This window comes from Melopsittacus undulatus, chromosome 3 (genome assembly GCF_012275295.1).
Source record: "Melopsittacus undulatus isolate bMelUnd1 chromosome 3, bMelUnd1.mat.Z, whole genome shotgun sequence".
In the NCBI taxonomy this organism is placed as follows: Eukaryota; Metazoa; Chordata; class Aves; order Psittaciformes; family Psittaculidae; genus Melopsittacus; species Melopsittacus undulatus.
Window position 1 is genome coordinate 37,102,585 of NC_047529.1, and position 23,601 is coordinate 37,126,185.

The 23,601-nt window shown below is 36.9% G+C and overlaps 1 protein-coding gene across 1 annotated transcript in view; it reads left to right on the forward strand.

The window, feature by feature from the left end:
• The window catches only part of AGPAT5 (1-acylglycerol-3-phosphate O-acyltransferase 5), a 55,742-nt gene that overhangs the window by 18,972 nt on the left and 13,169 nt on the right, over positions 1-23,601 (forward strand). Inside the window, exons 4-6 of the mRNA XM_005153207.4 lie at positions 1,912-2,001; positions 9,446-9,536; positions 18,554-18,715. Coding sequence (XP_005153264.1) covers positions 1,912-2,001; positions 9,446-9,536; positions 18,554-18,715 — 343 coding nt within the window. The remainder of the gene's footprint in view (positions 1-1,911; positions 2,002-9,445; positions 9,537-18,553; positions 18,716-23,601) is intronic.

The following is a 23,601-nucleotide window of genomic DNA, read 5'->3' on the forward strand; positions in this document are numbered from 1 at the left end:
AGACTTTGATTCCAGCCTTCCCTCATTTATCAAAGCTGGATGTAGTTGAGCTCACACTGAATGATTACTTAGCAATTATATGGAAGTCTCGTGAAGCAGGTGCATTATTTCTCAAACCAGATTGAGTCTGCCTTTCCTGAAAGTGAGTGTTGTGGTACCACTGTACAGAATAGGACTTCTACTTCACTTTAATGCTGTCAGATCTTAAAAGTGTTCTTACATGTGGAGTGAGGGGATAATGGGCAGCTCTCATTTGCTGCACAGACTATGGACCGTTTTTCTGTTCATGCCATTATCTATCCGTGACTGGTAAACTGCTTCGGGGGGGGTGCTGATAATGATGTTCTAGCCTGCTGAAGGCCAAGCTTGGTGAGCTGGGGGACTCTCTTCCTGGCTTTGGTCCCCTGCCAGCCACAGCAGCACATCTTAGTGTTGCAGCTGGCTAATTCACCTTGGAATGGAACCACAGACAATAATGTTAAGACAGAATATTTAATATGGAATTGATGTACCATTGACTTTCTGTTCCTTTTCACTGCAGCTTTTGGAGAACAACTTAAAAGTCATGTCAAATACTACTAGCTAAGCAGCTGCACAGCCGTCTTTCCACACCATAAAAAACAAAGGCTGAAAACACTTTGCGTAATTGCTGCTTCTGCCTGCCCCCCGAAGTCCTCAAACTTTACTCCTGTCTGTGCCGTGCAAATAAAATAATAGCTACACACACACCTCACCACCCCTGCTTCTACAATGTAATATATCTTTTCCTGAGATAAGACATTTGAATAAGGTTCAGCATTTACCAGTTTTAATCTTACTGTCACCTTTCTGTTAAGAGTGTATAAAACCATAAATGGACAGAAATTATCTGACAAATCCTAATGCCAAGAGCGAGGGCAGTCAGAAAAGACTATAATCGAACTAGGAAATCAGTTAGAAAACCCATTAAAACAATGTACCTTGGAAACAGACTTCTGTTATTTGGAAGTTCTGGTCTTTCCTTTTTTATGCTCCCAGAATTCATGACATCAGTAGCAGTAGTTCATTTTGGAGCATATTTGTTTACATCCTCTTGTTAGCTACACTTTAGATAAAGTGACAGAAGAGGGAAATGATGAGGCAAATTTTATTTCTTTATAACTCTCTTTCATTGAGCTTTGTCATAGTCCTTTTACTGAAGTTTTTCTGAGAAATTGTGTGGAACAACTCATAAAATAAATCTTTTCCAGGAAATGGTCTAGCTTTTTATAATGGTTTTCAGTAAAAATGCTTCTAAAATATCCTTTGTCTTCTACAGACTTTGTGTTACTTATTTTCTCAGTACATTATATCTTTATTAAGGATTTGTTTCTCTAATAGAAGTGCATGGAAGTTTTTAAGACCTATGCTAGTTACTTTTGTGCTATTCATAATTTTTTTATCTAGAGGTACTATACTTGTAATTCCAATATTTGCATTAGTCACTATTTAAGAGTGGGCACACCAAATTGAAAATATTGACCTCTGAGTAGTTGTGTGTGAATAACTTCAGTTGTGTTGTTTTCCCTTTAAATACAAGGTAAGCTGATTGTCAGTGGTGTTGGGGATAGATTGCTGGGGTTGTTCCAGTGTCATGTTTCAGTTAATTATTTAACACCTTTAAATAGACACTTCAAGTGTCTTACACTTTTTTTTTTTTTTTTTTTTTTTAGATCTGATCTTTACTTAAACAGATTCTTGTGAACTTAAGTACATGCAAATTGAAATTAGTTTCAGGTGCTTTCATCCTAGGAGAAAACGTCTTGTGGGCAATTTGCAGTATGAGTCATAAAGGTGACTTTTCACTCTCATCTTGTTTGTTCTTCTACCAACTATTCTACATTAAACTACTTAAATTTTTAATACTCTTTTTTATTATTTCCCTATTTTTAGCATGGAGGAGTCTATGTAAAAAGAAGTGCCAAATTCAATGAAAAAGAAATGAGAGAGAAGTTGCGAGCCCAGATGAAAGCTGAGACTCCGGTAAGATTACACCTCCCTTCTCTGCATGTCTTGTGCCTTTTTTAATGGCAAAGGCTTGTTGGAGAAATGAGTACAAACTACAGGATGGTAATATGGATTTGTTTTCTTTCTGTATTTTTATAGTTATTTTCTGTAATTAGAGTGATACTTCTAATTAAACTCAGGAAAATTTGACTAGTCCTTTATGAATAACAGCAACTTTGTGGTTCTGTCTGTAGAGGGCAGGGGGATCTGGCCTACATCTTAGAACATAAGCTATAACACCTTCCTTGAGAAACCACTGTTAGTGTTTCCTGTGTTTCAAAAGACTACTGTATACTTGTCAGAGACTGGTATTCCTGACTTCTGAAAGCCAAGAACCATTGTTACCAAGTCTTAATTAGTCATCCCAGTGATCCATCATTTTTAATGGCAGTGACATCTTAGAACTGAGTAACTTTGTCTGCTACGCCTAGAGGAGAAAAAAAACCCTAACAAAACCAACAACAAAGAAACCCTGAACTCTTGATAATTTTCTATTTGAAGAATGATTGTTAGTGCCAAGTGACTTTTCTCATGACTCCCTGTATGGTTTGTGGCTCAGTGGTTAAAATCACAGTGCTTCACGTCCATTACTTGCTGTGCATTAAAATGTTTTCTGCTTTCCTGGCTAGACTTAAGAAAACCAATTCAACAAGCATTGATATAGAACAGTTGCACTTTAATTTTATTTAAAATGATGGGATTAGGAGTTGCCACTCCAAATGCAGTGTGTCAAACCTTTTTTTTATTTTGAGGTAGTGTGTTTATGCTTGTGCATGTTTGTGTTGAGAAAGTAAGCTGGCCGTATGCTTCTTACTGAGAGGCTTAAATGAGTAAAACATCTCTGCTTAAGAGAGTGCTCAGACTCACTGTGTCTTGAACTAAGATGTAGCATAAACCAGGTATTTTTGGTTTTAATTGAAGCAAGAAAGTGCATCTGTTTCCCATTTATAGCATGTAAGTTACAAATACCAGAAATACATGGTAACAACTAAACTTTTTCTGTCCTGTGTCTAATCTAATGATGTCCACATGGAGAAGATGGTCATCTTCAATTGTGTAACTTGTGCCTGCAAGTGGTAACTTGTGCCAGGGAGGATCCTGGGGTGTGAAAAGTTTGCATTACATCAAGTTATTTTCTGTATATAAGTGGCAAAAATTCTACTTTTTGTAAAGGCTGAGGTGTATTGGAGTAAGCAAAGACAAATTGGAGGAGGTATGAAACATATTTGTAGTCATCCCCCTAAGCAATTCCTCCCTCCTGTAAAGTGCTGGTCAAGTTCACCTCAGTTAGCCTGGGTAAAATATCCTAGCAGGGTGTTTTCTCATGTAGGCCTATGCATTTCTTGCTAGCTTCTCATTTTCTACACAGCTTCTGGTTGAGTCTCGCTTTCTGGCTTCCCTCTGCACCGCCTAAAATACAAGTGTTTGTTGTAATAAGGTTTTCATTGTGTCAAGAGTCTTGATTTGAACTCCATAAAATTAGTGTCCTTTATAGAAACATGGACTTTTTTAAATACAATATTAGGCAGATACACCTAGAAACTTGCCTAATTCTGTGTGGTTTTGGAAATTATGTTCAGTGTTGTTACAGTGCCATAAATTGACTGGACAGGCTAGTGTGTGATTTTTAGCCCAACTGGAATGTAAGGGGAGATTTAGGCGTAAAGCTTTTCTTTGAAGTTACATCAGCTGTGGGTTCTGCTTTCCGTGGTGGATATCTACATGTAATTAATGAAAGAAATAAATCCAGAAGGCTTTCTTTCTGAAATCATCTTTCTTTTTCCTCCTTAGTTGTGTGTGGATTGAAAACCTATACCTAATCTATCTAAGCTAATGCCAAATGAATTTGGGACCACTTGGGTTTATTTGTCTTTTGTAGTTGGTTATCTGGAAGTTTGGTGGTGTTGGAAATGGGTACAGAACCTGGACGTGTTTACCAGGGAGTTGGTGCCATTTTCCTTGTATTCTCTAGGGCAGTAGCATAAAAGAGAAATGTAACTGCTGCAGAAATGCATTCTGTTTTAAATCTGTTATGGTCAAACCATATAGGGAGTGACACTTAAATTTTACAAAACCAAAGCTGTCAAAAGCCTATTCACAGAGATAAATGTTTACATCTGCTGGGCTAAAAGACACAGACCATTGAGTTATCATTTGAGGGAAAACTAAACTTCCTGTAATCCACTTTATCTGAGAATTTAAATGGAGATGCTGTAAATGCTATTTAACCTACAGTTGCTACTGGGAGAGCATGATGACCTGTGTCCTTACTGCATTATTCATAAAGAAGCTTTGCAGTTCTACAGCTTGGTGTGACATTCACAAGCAACCATATTACATTTAAAATGAAGACATTTTGATCAGTAAAGCTAGTACACCCTGAACTCACCAGTTTCATGTGAGAATAATTTACTACTCCAGAATATCTATTAAAATTTATGCTTGGGTGCTACAGCTCAGGCTGGGCTTTTCCTCAGTTTAGTGAGCAGCTGTTGCTGCTTTGTCATTCTGCACATATGTGGTGGAGTTCTTTAATGTAGTGCTAGAGAAAAGCTTGCCTTTCAGCTGTTAAGAAAAGAATTACAAGCCAATAGAGAGGAGATGGACAGGAATCTGTGTTAAGGGTCACTGTTATTTACAGTTTCTCTCCACATACAATTTAAACAAAAGAACCCAGATGATTAATGTTCAGCCTGTCTGGAGCCATCCCTGTTCCCATTAAGAAAATGAAGATGTGTAGGAAACAGAACCAGTTTTCTATTCTCGTTAATGTAGCAAATCCTGGTCTTGTAGTGTAAATTGGAGTTGGAATGCAGACAGGGAAAATAAGACTGCCTCTTGGCTGTTTTATATTCACGATATAACCAGATTAGTAATCTGGTTGCCCCATTTTGGTGTGGGCAGTGGGCTTGCGTGATGCTCCTTGTTCACCTAGTCTTACAACTTCTACTCGGTTGCCTGCCTTAAACAGCCTTTTCTCCTGACCTGCTGTTCACAATTGGTCCATTCTTCTTCCCAGATGTAGCGCAGCAATATTAGACATGCACAAAACTGATGCTAGCCTGAAACGCTATTGCACCTGTGTTCTCTTAGTGGGGATCTTGAATTAATAAATTTTCTTATTTATTTTTGGAAATTACTTTGTTTCTCACACTGTCATTGAAGTGAACCACTCATGTGGCTCATTATTGGACCTGTTGCTGGCAAAACTCAGTTGAAACAGTGTGATTTTGCTTAAAATTCCATCAGAATGATGATTATTAACAAATTGCAATCTTATGTCTTGTGAGAGCAGAGGCTGTCGCGCAGTTTGAAGGACGCTTTTGTGTTAATACTGTTTTAATGTACACCATAAGAAGATAAACACATTTCTTAATGTAACAATATATCCAGCCCACACTTGATATACTCAATCTTCTTGTTTTATAAAGAAAATTAACTGTTCTGAACAGCAAACTGGTGTGATAACTGAAAATGCAACTTCCATTTCTTTTCATCATGCACTGGGAGTAGAAAATCTGCATTCTGAGATGTGGGATTTAACTCAGTACAACCAGTCTTTTACTGATTACTATGTGGTTTGTCATTCTTTCCATTACAGAATAAACCTTTGTCATGTGAAGCAGTGCTAATCAAACAGTAAAAACCTGGAGGGGACAGATACATTACTACAACTGCTTTAAGGCTTTCATATAGTTACTAATTTGCAAATCCCTATCAGCCTCTTTGTAAATCCTGTATGTCCTTGCCTGCTTTCCTCATACCACCTTTGTATTTCATTCCAGTTACACTAGATAGGCTTTCTCATACCAGATCTTCTTCAGTTATTGAGCTGTTAATGTTTCTTATCTGGAATATCTTCTAGGCAACTGTCTAAGTAGATTCATGTATGAATCTGTCCGGGTGACAGGATGCAAGAATAATAATATTAAAACTAAGGAAATGCATTGTTTGATATAATTTTGAACTTTCTAAATAAAAATATGTAATTGTTTTCCCCTTGTCCCCCATCTGGGAACAGCACAGTAAATGCAAGATAACTTTAGTCAGTAGTTACCACTTCTTGATGCCCTATGTTCTTCTACAGAGTGGCAGCTGCTCTCCCCAGACACTCTCCAAACTGCTGTCCTCAGCCACATTTTCTCTTTAGCATATTTTCTCACTGTATGTTTGCGGCATCTGGGCTGACTTTGTTCTGTAATCTAGGTGCTCATGTTGCTTCATACCACTTTCCTCTGCTTCATCCATACCAGCTCCTTTTGTGGCACTCTGATCTATCTCAAAGACTTCCTTGGCTGCCCTACTTCCTCCTCTAGAAGTATATCTCTTCTCTGTGCCATTGCTATTTCTTTTTACCTAGGAGACCTTGACAACATCGAGGAAATAAATAGATTTGTTATTCAGGTGAAAGCCATTCTCATCATCCATTTCATTTGTGGATTGCACAGGTTTGTTGACATTATGCTGGGTATTCTGAGGATAACCCCTGCCTCTTTCCTGGTTTTCTGACTCCAGCAGGAATTGGTGGGGTTCTACTAAATGAATCCTGATCCCCTCCTCAATGGTTTGAGATTGATGAGAGATAGCAAGTATATTGACACCTACCCATTACACAGAAATAGGCATGAAAGTGCCAGGTAACTGAACATACAGACCTACTCTGCTTATATGACTGTATCAATGAACCAGGGATTATAGTCATGCAAAATTTTGCATGCCATTTTGAACATGAGCACTGTTATTTTGCAGTCACTGTGATAAAATGCGTAATTTATGAAGCTAATTGCCCTAAATTAAATACTCTGTATAAAAAAATGGCCTTAGCTGCAGATAGTGTTTCTAGGCAATTAAAATTGTTTTACAACTTAACAGTTCTTAATCCAAGTTCAGGGGAGCTTATTTAGTAGTAGAAGTCTTAGAGATTTGTTGTTCTTACAGTCTTTGGAAATAGTGCTTAAGGATTTAGCCTCTGCAGCCCATGGTTGGAGAAGTGAAAAGCCAGTCATACAAGCAGATTCGGGAGGCTGAATTGCACTGGCAGAATGTCTTTGTCTTTTGCAGGATTCTCTGTGAGAATAAATAAGTAATCTATTCACGAATTTTACTCAAGTAAAGTAGACCTAATGAGCTACATACTAGGTTTCTGTATGCTGAACTTGAAGCAAAGGCAACTTCTCTGTCTTGTTGGTATAAGTTCAGATATATTCAGATTCTGGTCAACAAACCTGTTCAGCTGCTTGTATTCTAGAGGTTTACAAAAATAATTAACATATAATTTCAACTCTGCTTTGTAGTACACACTTAGGACTGGAGTAAATAGACACTACTCTCCATTGTGTAATCAGCTATCAATGGCTTATTATCTGCTTTTAAGTCCTGACCTCTGCAGCAAGAATAGTAATTCCTATCCTGTGTGCTTCACTTTCTTCACTCTGACAGTTATTACTTGGAACAGCCACCGTATTACCCTTCAGAGCTGAGCATTCGGTCTTTAAGGGGGGGGGGGTGTGTACATCATCTCGAAGTAGCATTTTAAGGATCTAAATTAATGTGATTTGAGTATAAGCCTGTTTATGAAAAGGGAGTGGGGAGGGAAATGCATCTGGATTTTAATATTATGCCCTTTCCAACTAACTCTCAAAAGTTTTACTTAGTCACTTAAATATCTCAACAGTGTACTTCATAGATGAAATGTATACATGACTGGGGAAAGTGTGGACTTCAGCTGGGTCTAAGGATTCCTGTACTCATCCCTGTGCTTATGTTACTGTCATGTTATAAAAAAGTAAGCACCTTGCCTCTTAAACCCATTTTCTTGTTCTTTCCCCACCAATCTGTATACATCTTGGGTTTTCACTGGTCCTTGAAAATTCTTGAACTAAACCTGCCTCTGCAGTGTGCCAGCTCTCCTCCTCCCTAAACATAGCATGACAAGTACAGGCCGTTCCTTGAGCTCTCTCTACTGGTTTGTCATTTTTTCTTTTTTTGTTTGGGGTTTTTTGGTTTGGTTTGGGTTTTTTCCCTGCCGGGTTCTAGGCTATGCAGTCATTTCTCCTCTTTCTTGATCTGCTGGCTTCATTGATTAACACAGTTCCTAAACTTCTTCCCTCCTCTGCTTTTTAACACATCCTTCAACTTTCCTGACAATGGGGCAATTCTGGAGATTTCTCTTGCTGAGTCCTGTCTTTCTGCATTCAGTCTTTTCTCCAGTTGTCTGCAGTTGTTAAGTGCAGATACCAGCACATTCTGGTATTTTGTGGGCCAGAAGCACAAAGTTACATTCCTATGTGTCTCTCAGTTTTTAATTAACTTTTCATCTTCCCATGATGTGCGCTCATGCTTGTCAGTGTCTTTCTGTACACTGATAATCCTCCTTGGACTGTTGTAAATCCACTACCTCTTCTTCTTTAAAATATTTCTTATGATACGTTTCTGTGAAGATAACAAATTTTGTAGTTAGTCTAGGCACAGTAGGCATGGTTTTTACTGTTAATATGTCATGTTCAATTCCACACTAGTTATTGTTTGTGGCCATAGCCTTTTCTTTTGCAGATGAGCCCCCAATGCAAGTTTTTCAGTGCTTAAGTGTTGTTTTGCATCAACAGCAGGAGATTATGCAAGACACACACACAAAAAGAGATGGAAACCTCCACTCTGTTTTGAAAGCAAATGGAAAATTCATCACATTTGACTGCTTTTATTGGGGTACATAATTTTACACTTGGATGTGTAGATATTTAGGCAGCCTTTACCTGTGTAATGATTTGAGAACCCATAGACAGTTGTTACTGACTAGACAAGAGCACTGATTTACTAGAAAATCTAACCTTGCAGATGTGTGTTTAAACAAATGTGACTTTGAAGTTCAAATTAGGTTAAACGGTGAGTTTAAGTTCATAATATATTTAAGATATAACACAGATGCATAAAGGCACACAAGGTAGCTGATCTGTCATAATTTCATTTAATAGTATTTCTGATTCTGAATGGAATTAAATTTATATTTCAGTAGAAGACTAGATGCAAGATTAGTATTAAAAAATAATAATTTAGGTAATTTGTGACATATTTGACTGTCTTTTCAAAATCTCCTCTTATCCCACTTGACTAAATAAATAGTCTTGTTGACATCAGCTGATCCTGACTTGCTCACCTCCGTTAATGCATTCTATTTCCCTTCCTAAATCACCTGGGCAACTTTCTGTGCTGTACATTCAAAGAAAATTATTTTGAACCATGAACAGTTCTTAGAGCTAAGAAATTGTAGCTCAAGTATTCTGATTTTCTTTGGATCCTTATGGTAATCAATGGTGTGAATTAATTACAATATGAACCTATCAAGTGATGGTAATTTCTATACAAGGAATTGGCTTACATTCATTATAAGAACTTGTCTGTCTTGGTTTTTTTAATCCTGCAGATGTATTTAGTGATTTTTCCAGAGGGGACTCGTTACAATCCAGAAATACCAAAAGTCATTGCAGATAGTCAATCATTTGCTGAAAAGGAAGGTAAGCAAAAAATGTTTCAAAATCATTATTTTGTTACAATGTCAACATATGCTATATAAAATTGTTATATAATATGAAGATTATTTTACTTTAAGTGGACCATTAAGTCTGCCTGGTTGATACTTAAGGGTTAGAATTGCATAAATCTATCTTTCTCTTACCACAGAGTAAGATGAGTGTAGCATATATGCAGACATTTCTTGCCTTTTGCATTGCACAAGACTATTAATTCTCAAGCTTTCTGTCTATATGTGTGAATTTATGGACACTTCTTTTCTTGCCCATTCAGGGACATAAGAATTACCTACACTGGATCAGGGCACTGTTCTTGTCTAAGGTGACATTACAGTTACAGTTGTTACTTGATATAAAGAATATTTTGCATAGAAATTATTATGCTTTAAAATTCTTTCATCACTTAATTTTCAGTTAGTGTTAGTACTATCATGGCTTTGTGGTTTTGTTGCTCTCTCACTTTCCAGTTTCACTCTTCCTTGGTTGCATTTTTTTCTGTAGTTACTTTGATTGTTGGTATTGTCTCTATAACCACAGATGGAATTACTTCAGCTTTGGAAAGACTTCCAAAAAATATAAGGATCCCAAGCCTTTTCATTTTTTCTCACATCATATGCACAATACATGTAAACTTTTAAGTCCAGCAGTTCAGTGAACAGGTTTCCTGGTTTTGTTTTTTCCTGTTGACCAAAAGTTAAATAATTCACTCTGAAGATAAACAAAGAATAACAAATAGGTCTGGTAAATTCATTTCTGTGGCACACTGAAATGAATTCATAAGTCTGTGAATCAAGCTGTTGATATCATCAAGCTATTAAGTATTGTTAGCTCTTGTCCAAAAGGATATATGCTTTTCTTCTCCTCCTTAGGAAGAATGGAATTTGTTTGCATGTATGAGCAGGAGAGCTTAAGTCATAATGTATTTATTCCTTGCTTCAGTTTCCTGTCGGAAATGAAAGTCAAATGTTTCATTTAGGTTTGCAGTTCTTTGAGAGTTTAGAGGGGATGTTTGATGGGGGTTTTTATCTCACTCTTCTCCTTTTTCAGGGAAAAGAAAGGGCCCATTTCAATACTGTTTAAATAAACTTCTTAGCTGTATCTCTGCAATCTGCAAAACAGTAAAACACGACTTTTGTGCTTTCAGAACATCTATTCGTTTCCTCTAGTGGTTTGTTTTGTTCCCAGTATCATACTTCTTTTATTTTGTAGAGTTACTGCTCTTAAAAACTTTGTCAAAAAAACTTTCAAGACAAATACATATTAAACAAGAAGTATCTCTAATTCTAGTGCAGAATCCTCATGATCTGCTTTTCCCCACTGCTAAATTCTTTTGGTCTCTCCTTAGCATTTTGTATGGAGAGAGCAGGGTCTGCGTGGGCCCCTGCTTCCCTGCATTTTCATGCAGAAGTTGATATTCTATGATTCGCTTGACTTAGAGCATCCCTTGTACAAGCACGCTGAGAATCAGGGGTGGCTGACACTGAAAGCTGTGTACCACACTACTCTGACAGCTAAGAGCCACAAGACACATGCCAGTACATCGGCGGAGCTGTGAGGATGGGGAACTCTGCATGGCCACCAGCAGGAGATGATGATGAGTCCCCAGGGTTCCGCTCTACAATGCTGCTGGCCCTGGCTTGTGGCTTCAACTCAATAGACGCAGTGCCACCACGGTCCTGACTGCTGGCCACGTGGTAGGGCTGCAGCGTGGGAACCATGACCAAAAGCCTCACCGATTGGTCGTGTGTAGACTGAGTGCTGGCTGTGTGCCTTGTAAGAGTGCGAGGATTGTTAAGTGATACTGCTGAGATGAACTAAAAACACACAACTGCATGCTTGTCTGAAAGATCCTGGAGGCTTCCTGTTTCTTACAGTTTTAGGGAAGGTCGTAATGCCCAGTAGTTCTGACAGTCAGAAAAGTGTGGATGACTGTTAACTTGCAGTTTAAAATGTGCACTTCTTTTTTCATGGGCTTATAAAGAAGTCTGATAATTTAGTCTCTCATCTTAGTGTATTTGTTACAAAGCACAGTGTGTCAGTGTTGGCTTTACAGACATGTAGGAGAATTTTGTTTCTTTTAAGAAAGAATTTTTTCTTTTAAGGAGAATTAAACTTCAAATTGATCTTAGGATCAGAGATATTATACCCAAATAAAACTATTCCTAGAGCACAAGCATAACTCATTTTTATCACGGTGTCTGAAATACACTTTTGACATAAGTGTGTTTATGTTATAGTAGTTTTGCAGAGAGGAAGTATGAGAAGGTTTTGTGGGGTCTGTGTTTACCTTTACTCTCCATGGGCTGGATTCTCTTCTGGAGAAGGTTCATTGGTTTAAGTAGAATTATTGGGCTGAACTTAATTACCTGGTCTTAGAGTGACCCGCTGATGAATTGCAACTTAGATCTTGATGTTCTTTTTATGTAAACACCAGGTTTGGACACAGTAACTGCCTCTTCACAACTGGTCTAGGACCTGTTCAACAACAAGAAATTAAAAAAAAAAAAAGCTTAGGTTGCCATCTAAAGGAATATTCTGACATTTTGCTGGTTTCACTGATCATCTGTCTAGGAACAGGATGGAAGGATATCACACAGCAAAAGAATTGCAAAGTGATTGAGGTCATTCTTAAAAGACAGGCAGTTTTTTTAAATACTGCTCATAATTCATGTTACGGTTTGTTTTGCCATATGACTTGTGTTCTGCACAAAATCTTGACTCCTAGCAAGAGCAGGTGGTTTTCCACTTTCTGAGGCAAAGGCAAATCAAACACACAAGGTAGATCAAATAGATCTGGGTATGAGTAAGCTGAGACTGAAGGCTATCATCACAGAGAAACTTCTAAAGGAGGAGTAGGGGTGTGTACATTTTAACTATTTTTAGAAAGAAATAAATGGTATAATACAGTAAAAAAATAAATCCATGGACTACTCTTTCAAATTTGTCATTAACTATCTTGCCAATTTCAAATTGAATGTACTGCCAGATTGTCTGTTGAAACCACAGAATGCCAAAACCATCTACACAAGTAAAAAGTAATAAAATTAGGGTATTAATATTCATAGCTTTCCTGTTGGATACTGACACATGTATCAGCCTTCAGCACCGACACATTTGACACATTAAAACTCTAATTTAAACTCTACTGTAAGTTCTGTCCACAGTCGTATTCAGTGAGATACAGAAAGTTGCTTCCTTCCAGTATTACTTCCAGGAATACTAATTTTTATGGTGATGAACTGAGAATGTTGTCATCTAAGGGTAATGCTAGTACCCTCAGAAACTGAAGATTACTCATTCTACATGTTTTACAAGTGGCAGAAAACTCCAATCAGATTCTAACCCAGGGTAGAAGATTTTAACTCAGAATACATTTGTTAGGTTGCATTGGGGAAGGAAAAATGTGCTTCCTGAAGTTCAAAAACAAAAGCAAAAATTGCCTGTCTAAAACTAAGTTGCTTGGTTATTTGTGAAAGGATTAATGCGGGGTTTATTCATAGTGCAAGGTAAATTCTGTGGAGTTGAGAAAATCGATCTGTGATTTGTTGGTCAAAATAGCAATATTTACTGGGTTTTCACAGCCACAGAAAACAACAAAAGCAGTGTGTGCAAAGAATATGAGATGAAGACGTCTCAGGTTTTCTCATTCCTCTTGGAGGCAAATGAAACCCCCACTTCCAAACCAATAGGGAAATGTGCCATGTAGCTGGATTTGAACCTGATACACCTAGTTGTCCTCTCCTGGTGAAAACTAAGAGTTTGAGCTATTTCAGCAATTGCTACCAGGACAGGTGCTCTCTTTTTGTGTTTTAGTATGGTTGGTGACTCATTTCCAATGGGATATCTTGTAAGATTCTCATAATGAAATTAAATATCTCATGCTCCCCTGTCTCAGAGATCTAACAATATGACAGAATGTGTTTTTCCCCGTCTTCTGAGCCTTTGCCTTCTAATTACAAATATTTAAGTATACAATCAGTAATCTTAGCTTAGAATTTATTGTAGTTTTCCATTATATGGGACTAGTCAGCTAATGTGACTACCAATATGGGTGACTACTTTTAGCCTCCAGTTATTAGTTGAGGCATTGAGAAGTACAGTGATTTTTTCCACACTAGTCAATGGGCTTGAGTTGCTGAGTCCAGAGAATTATAATTTGTAAGTGGCACTCATATTTTCATAGGGATTTAGCTCTAATCTTGTCATAATGTTAGAAGTGTAAATTATTTTATGTATTTATTTCAAACTTTAATTTTTTTAAGGCTGGTTCTTTTTGATGGTAATGGACTCTTGAACAAAATTTCTGTAAGACCCACAAAATATATCCTTTTAACTTTTTCTACCAGTTTCTGGTATAAAATTTGTTCCATTTTATATGTTCCCAAAATATGTATGTGTAGGTTTCTGGTCATTTCCTGGTAGTTAGACCTCTGTAATGTTTCAAACAACCACAAATTTCTTAGGTTTAATAGAATATTAATTTTATCCAAATGTTAATAAATGGCATTTTAAGAATGTGAAGATAAATGGGAATAATCCAAAGCTCCCCTACTCCTAATGTTACTAACTGAAAAGTCAACGAGAACAGGATAGGAAGCTTATTAGATTTAACTTGGCTTGCTTTTGCTGAATGAAGACAAAACAATCTTCCTTGATGAAAGGCATTCATGGAATTTTGTATTCAATGTTTGATTTCTAAAAAAGGTCATTTAAACAAGCAAACATTTCAGGTATTCATTTATTATCTTCCTTGTTTTTATGCAGAAAAGTTGCAAATGTCAATGTTTTTTAATGCTAAGTTTATCTCGACTGGTATCATGCTTTCTGCTAAGATGTTTGTACGTGCAGGATATGCTTATCTCAAAATTGCTTTTACAGGTCATGTTAAAAAGAGGTATTTCAACTAAGCTAATCGAAAATACTTCCCTTCTAGATCTTGGCATTGGTTTTAGATTGTATTTTAAAGCAATCTGATGTATTCAATATCCATAAATGTTATTTGGAACTGTCTCTACAGAAAATAGCTTTTGGTAATACTTTTTCCACATACTTTCGTATAAGCAAGCTGATGTAAAAGTGCACACTGAGATGTGGAAAGGAGAATACAATTTTAGAAAAGAGTGGAGTATAGACACTAAGTAGCATTTGAGAGAAGTACCAATAGGATAAAGAAAGGATTTCTGTTATTAAAAGTCGTCCTTAGGAAATCAAGTTTGTGAAAACCTTGTATTTATGTAGATATCATAGAATATCCATCACAGAAGAAAGGGTACTCAAGTGTGATGTCTCCCATGTTTTGCTGTGAGATGGTCATGGTCTTGAGGGGGTTACTTGCATTTCTTGTACTTCAGTTCATGGTAACAGGAAACACTTTATGAGAACATGTGATTTTTTTAATACTGTCATCAGCTGAATCCTATTAATGTAAATCGATGGAATAATGGCATACAAATGGATTAGCTCTCCCACCGTATGTCATTTTATATGTCTGACTCTGGTTTCAATAAGTAAGGCTTGAGTCACTGGAGACATTCCAGGAGGCTGGTGGGAACTCAATGCTGGATGAGTACTTGGGATATCCCCTGTAACTGCAAAGCTTTCAGTGGAAAGCTTTCAGTCTAATATTGTTAATACACACACGCACATACCAAAAAAAACAAACAAAAAAAACCCTCTTGAAATTCATTGGTTTTTACCCTGCTTTCAGGTTTTTTATTACTGTCAAGTAACACAGTTGTATGTATAGTGGGGAAAAAGTCTCAGACTAATTCTGGCATCCAGTTTCATCGAGGACATAATTTCTGTTGATGAAATGTGGTGATGCTAATACAATATGCATAGGATATTGTTCAGTTAGAGATGCTTTTTTATTTTTTATTGTTTTCATTTTAAAATGTGGTGTGTGCACATCCAGGGTACAAATATGACCAGTGGAGTCCAAGTCTGAAAACGTAGATGGCCTGCCTATACTGAACAGTTCTTTGAGTTTTCGGCCTGCATGAAGGAAAGAGAAAGAGCAGTCTTCTCCATCAAGTTGTACTCAGCTATTATATATGTAACTTCACCCGGAGAGTTAGATAAATTATGGGTTTTTTGGTGGTTTTTGTTCTTTTGTGTTTAGATTTTTTAAAATCAGTTCTATAGATTATAATAATTTGGGCCTTTGTACATCCCAGACTAAAACCTTACTTTATTTTGTTCAGCTTTCTTGCAGACTTTCTAAAGTAATTCAGCATCTTACTGTAGTCTAGTAAACAGATTGAAGTACCATTGCTCATTGTATTACTTCAGATTTCCACATTATTTTCATATTTTTAAATGTGTTTATCATTTGAAAGTTAGCTATCAAGGGTGAAACTATAGCATTTTAAGGTAAGTGTATTGCATTATTAGACATCTAGTTCATTTTCTTTGTCGTTTAAAATAAGATCTCATGACCTCAAATACTTTGACAAAGAGTCCTAACTTAGTATGGCACAACATTAAAAACAGTTTAAGCACAGTATGTTTTGTGAATTGGATGCAGGCAGCCTGCCAAGGTAACTATACTATAAGTACTTGGGTTTAAATTCTGTTATGTTGATTTTAGCAAAGATCATCAAGTAATTGCAAGAATGTGTGGTTAATGTTTTTATAAAACAGATTATTTAAAAGGATGTGCTAAACTCCTGGTGTGCTGCATATTTCTCATGCACCAGAGTGTTTCTGAATAATGGATTATGGAATTTATTGATTTTAATGAGATGCATATTCGTTTTGTACTTAACCTTCAAGAGTTCACTGGTTGCACATGGAGTAGGCGGGGCTTATTCCACAGTCATGCTTCACAGATTGTCACTGACCATCTTAATCACCAAAACTGCCCATGGATTCAAAAAACTCAGGACAGAATAGTCTTGAATACCTAAGTTAATTAATCTAGACGATTCAGTTCTCACTGAAGCCTGCTTTCCCTTTTTCTTCCCCACAATAACAGTTTGGTTAAGGTGAAGATGAGTTGGGCAGGAAAGGAATGACAGTGTTTTTAGAATATGCTTGGGAATTTGGTTCAACAAGAGTTGTGTTGAGTGTAATGTCCACACTAACATCATCGTTGACACCACACTAGAATATTCAGTGCTTCATTTACAGAGTAAACATTTGGAAACATAACAATTAGCTGTTCGATGTAACAGTTCACAAGCTAAGAAAACACTCCTACCATGTTATGCTTCAAAATATTTATATAATCCATATAACATTTTACATAGACAGTTATCGCTGTTGCTGGTAAAGCTTAGAACAATGACTTCAGAAGGAGTGCTAGTAATTAACTTTTTATCTCTGTGTTCAAACAAGGTGACTCTTAGCAAATGTTAAATCAGGATAATCATTTATACTGAAATTTTCAGCTCTAAAAATGTTAGTGGCTTAGAGACTAGCGTTATCTTATAGTGTTCAGTAGGCATTTTCATAACTTTAGATCAAAGTATGTTTTGCCCGACAAGGGAGAGATGTTCAGTAAAAATCAGGGCATAACATAATATCTTTTGAGTGGATTTTGCAGGCAGAGAGGTATCAAGAGCAGTACCACACTACTTTGGTTTGGAAAATTTCTGTTTCATTTAACAGGAATCAGTAGCACCAATGGATGGTTCTTTAAAAATGGGTGGGAGAGTAAGGCAATGAAAAATAAGGCTAGAAGGGAATAATTGGCTTTTTATTCTGATACTTCTCTTTGAGAAAGATACTCATCTTATGCAAAAATAGTGAAGATTTTTGCATAATATGCTTTTATTTCCTAGAAGCACTTTCAAGAAGGTGTGGAAGAGCTGTGTTCAGATCATGAAAAGGTTTGGGGTTTTTTGTTTGGTTTCATTTTGAAAATCGTTATATATTAAAATTCTGGAAATAGAATGAAGTTTGTACTTTTGATCCCAGTGTATTTGAATGTTTTTAAGTACACTCTAAGTGGAAGTGGTCAGCTGAAGCAAACATGGGTATGAAATACTGTTGTTAAGATTTGCAGAGTGCTATTAGACCTAACATTATTACGTCCTTGTTGTACCAATCTCTGTGTCTTGGCCTGGATGGTTAAAGACAACAGCTGATTTCTGTGACCATGGATTTGTTAGTAGCAAAGTCAATTGCCAAAGGCTGTTCACAGAGAAACAGAGGATTGCTTCCTTGCTGTTGGTTCTCAGTGCTATATTTTCCCCTTCCTCCTTAGTTTTCCACTGGGATGGTGAGTTCAGTCAGCTGGTGGGAGGGAGGTGGCAGAGCAATACAAGGTCAGCAGCAGAAACAAGTAGGCAGAAAAGGAAAGCAACTGCAAGGATAAAATGGAATGTCCCATTTTCTGTAGCAACAAGTCATTGCAAGCTAGAATCTGTAGCAGAAAATAACAAAACACATTGAAATTTCTGATAGCATGGTAGCTTTGGAGAAATGTAGCATCCTGTTTAAGCACATATAGTTAAGACGACAACTGCTTGTTACCATTGGGCAGTATTAGGATTCAGTATGTTGACAAAATCGGTTTGTGCTTTGCAAGTAAATGCTGGATGGGCATTAGGTGTGCTTAAAATTATCTGTGCTTACTCCTCACTTATCAAATCTGTTTCTGACTGAGAATATCAGGAGGTGATGTCCCATGCATTTAGTATTTATTGGTTAATTTTATCTTTTTTTTTTTTTTTACCTCAGATGGGCAAACATAAACAGGAAAGAGAAGTGCTCTCAGGAGCATCACTCCTAGAGCAGGAGCTGTAAAAAGGACTTCTCTGTTGAGCAGCCTTTTTCTCATTAACGTCCTTTAGGATTTCTGTTTCATCTTGTACATGTGCTCAGTAGAGCATATGCAGTATCCACACATGCATGCTCTCTCTCTCAACTGAGGATTGAGATTAAAAATAAAACACCCTGTGATTCTGAGTTGGGTGCTGAAGTTCCTTTCCATGATGTTCCTCTCGTGAATGTAGTCCAATTTATTTTCACTATAATTGATTTTTTCCCCCCTCTAGGACTTGCTATACTAAAGCATGTGCTAACACCACGCGTGAAAGCAACTCATGTAGCTGTTGACACAATGAAAGACTATCTGGATGCAGTGTACGATGTGACTGTAGCTTATGAAGGTACTGTGGACCACAAAGGGCAAAGAAAACTGGCACCATCTATGACAGGTGAGTGCTGCAGCCATATATTTGTTAATACACAGAACCAACTTCAGGTACTTTATAATGCTGCAAAGACAATCTCCACAGTGCTTCAGCCATCTTACCATACCTTGGTAGGGCAGTGTTCAGTAGTGACTAAGCTTTACAATAGTTACCTGTGACATTCCTGCCCTCTCCTTCCCTTCCCTCTTCCATGCAGAGAATATTTCCATAGTCAAAGTCTGCATACAAGTGCTCTTTGGTGTTAAAATGAACTTGGGACCATAGGCAGTAGATGCCATTTACCTTCATATTTCTTCTAGCACTAGGATTTGGCATCATCAAGAATTCTCTCTCTTTGCCTCTTCTGTGCTATATATGTGTACATGTGATCCAATTACTGAAATGCATGTATTTTAATGGGAAAATGTTTAGTAACAATACACATACCTAGTAATATTACACATACCTACTAAACAAATACCTGACAGCATTTTGTTCAAGTTAGCTTCACTTCATTTTAAACCACATAAAACCCCTTAAGAGAATGAGGGAAATTAGTATATGTTTCTTGAGTAATTGAGTAACCAGAAAATAAGTTCTGGGGTTTCTGTTGTGGGAAACTAGGGCAGAGAGCTTCAAGGTTTGCTGGTTTCTAATGGTGTTTGGTGGTGGTGGATTGGTTTTTCTTCTTTTCTGTTTTTATTCTTTTAAATAATTAATTTACCTGCAGTACACTGGAGGGCTACACATGGTCTTTCTTTCCACTTGTAGTTGATGTGTCATTCAGCCATGACTCTGAGTCTCTTGCATTACTAATAGCAAGTAGGGGAAAAAAACCACAGTAGTTCCACAGAGCTGTTCAGGTACTTTGGGGCAACGGATTGGTGTTGGCTGAAGGACCTGCAGGGAACTTCTTAACTAACTCTCCACTCCTTGACTGGCCTGGTATCCTGGGACTTGTACCTGCTGCTACTAAGAATAGTTCACAGTGCATCTGTTTCAGTGTCACTTCATTAGCACACGTAACTCCTTCAGGTGGTGTAGGGTCCACATGAACTCTTTCAGGTCCTAGTTGCTTAGAAGTTCTGTAATCGTGTATTTTTACATTTTCACCTTAATCAAAATTCTTCTGGATATGTGAGCAACAAAACCGTTAACACTGTGTGTTAACTCACCACTTGTGTTGTACTGTAAGGTCTTAGGATGGCTTTATTTTAAGTCCTTTTTGTTCCCAACAGGCATTTTTTATTGTTACATATCACAAGTGCCTTTTATGATTTCACTTTTTTTATTTATAATTTTCTGTCGAGCTTGATTTTGCAGATTTTGTTAAAGTCTTTAATGTTAGGGGTTTTTAAATATCATATGACCTTCTTAAAGACTCCTTTGAAGACTAGGCAACCTCCCTCTTGTCCTGTCACCCAACCCTTTTCAAGACCCCCATCAAAACAAATAGGATTGTTTCTCCTTCCCTGCAGCATATCTTGTTTCATGACTTAATTATTAGGCAGTTTCAACCACTCTTATGCTGGATTTCTCACTGCCTGATGGTTAATTAAACTATTAAAATGTCATTAACTAATGATAAGATGGCAAATGTTCAAATTCCTGGTAAGACCTTTTCACCTATTGAACCCTCCAGTTTGCATGAAGCATGGTATAATTATGGAAAGGGAACCAACAAACTGAATTTCCCTGTTGGCTGTTTCTTGTTTCCGGTGTCAAGTGGTAATCAGATAGTTTGAGGTGGCTACTCCACAACCAGCCTTTTGGAGACTCCACAGCAGGCAGTCCAGGCATCTTCTTCAGACACCCGTATTGTTAGGGCTGGTGTAATTCCTATCTCAACCTTGGGTAACAATGAAGGCAGTAACACAGAATGAAGTACAGCCAACCAGTTGTTACCCGTTACCAAGTAGATAAATGAAATATCCATCCAGCACATTCCCTACTGCTGTGGCAGTCACATGTATTCCTTATAATATAAATTATATAGATTAGGACCCTTTAAAAATTACAACGTGGGGTGTAATTGTCATTCTTTTAGGCCCTCCAGACACAAATTGGAAGAAAAACAATTTCTGTTCTAAGAGGTGAAGATCATTTCACCATTTGTTATGCAGAAATCCAACAATTGGTCTGTTTGGGAATATAATACAGCAAGAATTAAATTACACATTGTTATGCCTTTGACATTTTTTAGCACTATTGCTCTTTTACAGTACTAAAATGAGTTATAAAATGTCATTTTCATGTGTGCATTTCATATGAATATTTGATATTCGTGTCTGTGCTGAATGAGAATTTTGGTTTGCATTCTCATCGGAATAAAATGGCAATGCAATTCTGGTAATTTTTAAAAGATAAGGTTGACATGTCTTTTTCAATCTTGCAACTGCGATTGAAATTTATTGCATGGAAAACAAACTTGTGATAAACACAACTTTACTTGAGGACTGTATTTCCCATAGTATGACATTTCCCATGTGAATGAAATCTGAATTCCACACAGATATAATGTGTTTCTTGAAATGCATTTTACTTTCAGTTCCATAAATCTCAGTTCCTCAGAAGAGTCCATGCCACTACTGAAGAAACCCATACTTACCAAGGATATGGTTAGTTCTTGGCTGCTGTCTCCAGTAGTAAACAGAGCAGGTTAAGAGGAACATTTTAGTGACTGTGAGTAGTACTACCATGCTTTATCTGAGAAATTATCTCAGTAAACTGTAAATGGGAAAAAATCTTGAAGAAAAAATCTATTACATTTTAAATTTAGATTTATGGAACTCCTAGTGTAAGTAGCTTTTCTTAGCAAAATTGGATTTCATTTTTTTTTTCAGTCCTGTGAGCTTAAATATCATCATGTTGACATGCTCAACAAGATTAAATCAAAACATAGTATACTAGTAGCTGGAATATAGACATTCATATCCTTTCTGCATCAGTTCTTTGCAAGGAATGCCAGGCACATCTGATAATGGGGTACATTTTTAGAACAGGCAAATTCTTATAGCATGTCCTTTCAAATGTGTTGAAGTTTTTGTCACTATTAATGCATTTTAATGTTTTGTTGGCACTTTTCAGCTGCAAGTTGTCTGCTTTAGAAGAAATAAATTTGATTAGTCTTACACAGGAGCTAAGATTTAGATTAGCTTTAGACAGGGATGCTGCTTTCTGCTATTGCTTCGCATCCAGTTGTGACCCATGGATGCAGTCTTTTTCCTACAGTTTATTCATTATTCATTCCTTTTCATTCCAACAAGTTTGGATCTTGGTATGCTTCCAGTGGAAGCTTGACCTGCACATGACAGCCTTTCCAAAGAATAGTAGTTTCACACAGATTTCTCCCCTGTCACTACTGAAAGTGGTTTGTCCAGACTATTGATGACAGAACATGATGGTCCTGCTTAGGGATGACGATGCTGCTAGTCAGTACTTATTTGTGGCCATTAGAATAAAATGAAAATCATATGGGTGCTTTGGGGTACAGCTGAAGTGCCTCTCAGGTACTGAATTCTGTAAGAACTATTTAGAAGGGAAAAGGAGGGGGAGAAACTTGTGCTGGATTTGTCGATACTGTTTTACTACATTGTCATTAAGTAAAAAGTAGAAATGAGCTTGGGAACAAAGAAGGAGAACCTAGTTTTCTTCCTTCTGAATGAATGTCCTAAGCATCCACATCCAGCTTTGCCTGATGTTAAGGAGCAGGTCTTGTGGGACGTGGGAACTGTTGTCATTCTTGCACCTGAAAGAGCATTATGTACACATCTACATCTTTATTATTCTGCCTGAAGGCTTTAGCATAACCAGATGGTATTTATCTGGCCATTGTAGATGAAAGAGTGTGTGAAATAGCAGCATGTGACAATGATAAACACTGAGTAAAAATAGCAAGTACATGTAGACTCTGTCTTAAAGAAGTCAGAGGAATTCCTGAGAGTTATTGACTCTGCTGTATATCAATTCCAGAACAAACACTTTGAAAGCATGTGTATATGTGCATTTATGAAAATCCGTACATCACTTTGATCGGTACAATTTGAGGAGGTCAGACTGGCCTAATTTCCCTAGGGGAAATTACACTTTTCCAAAAGCTTGCACTTTTGTTGGGACCCAGTTAGACAGTGAAGTATAGGACAATAGAAAAGAAACTAGAGCAACAGAGACCAGACTTTGCCTGGACTGTGGCCTAAATTTGATCACATCCGTTGTCTTTCAAGGTCCAAAGAATAACAAGCACATAGCTATAGATATGTTGAAAGAATTAAAGAACTAAATTAATAAACTGATAGTAACAGGAACATAAAACATTCGAAAGTAAGATGTATGGTGATGAAATGACTAATAGACTGTTCAGATCAGTCATGTTCTTATTTTATGAAAGAATATTGAAAATTAAATGGCAGTTACTTTAGAGCAAACAAACAAAGGAGATAGAGCTGAGCTGGACATCAGCATTGGTGATATTTGCATCAAGTGTTGGATGGCTTTTTAATATGTATAGTAAATCTTGCATCAAGAGCTTGTCATTCTGTATCTGTTCAAGCAAAATTTAAGTAACTGCTTTTCATATTTAAAAATGTAAATTTTCCACTGAACTATTTGGAGGAATTTTGATAACACTAGTTGGCTATACAATTCTGTGGCATTCTCTCACACATTTTTCCTTTAAAGGAAAACCCTGGTTTTATTTTTGTTTAAAATATTTTGTTTAAAATATTAAAATACAACTTCTTTACTAACATGATTTCATCAGGTACCACAGGGTAATGACAGTAAACTGTCATTACATTTTAAACTGAACTCATTTTCACCTGTCTTCCGTAGGACTTAGATCTGTCATTTTAGTACCCCTGTAATTTCCTTTTGAAATCAGTTCAAATAACATGAAAGCCTATCTGTTAATT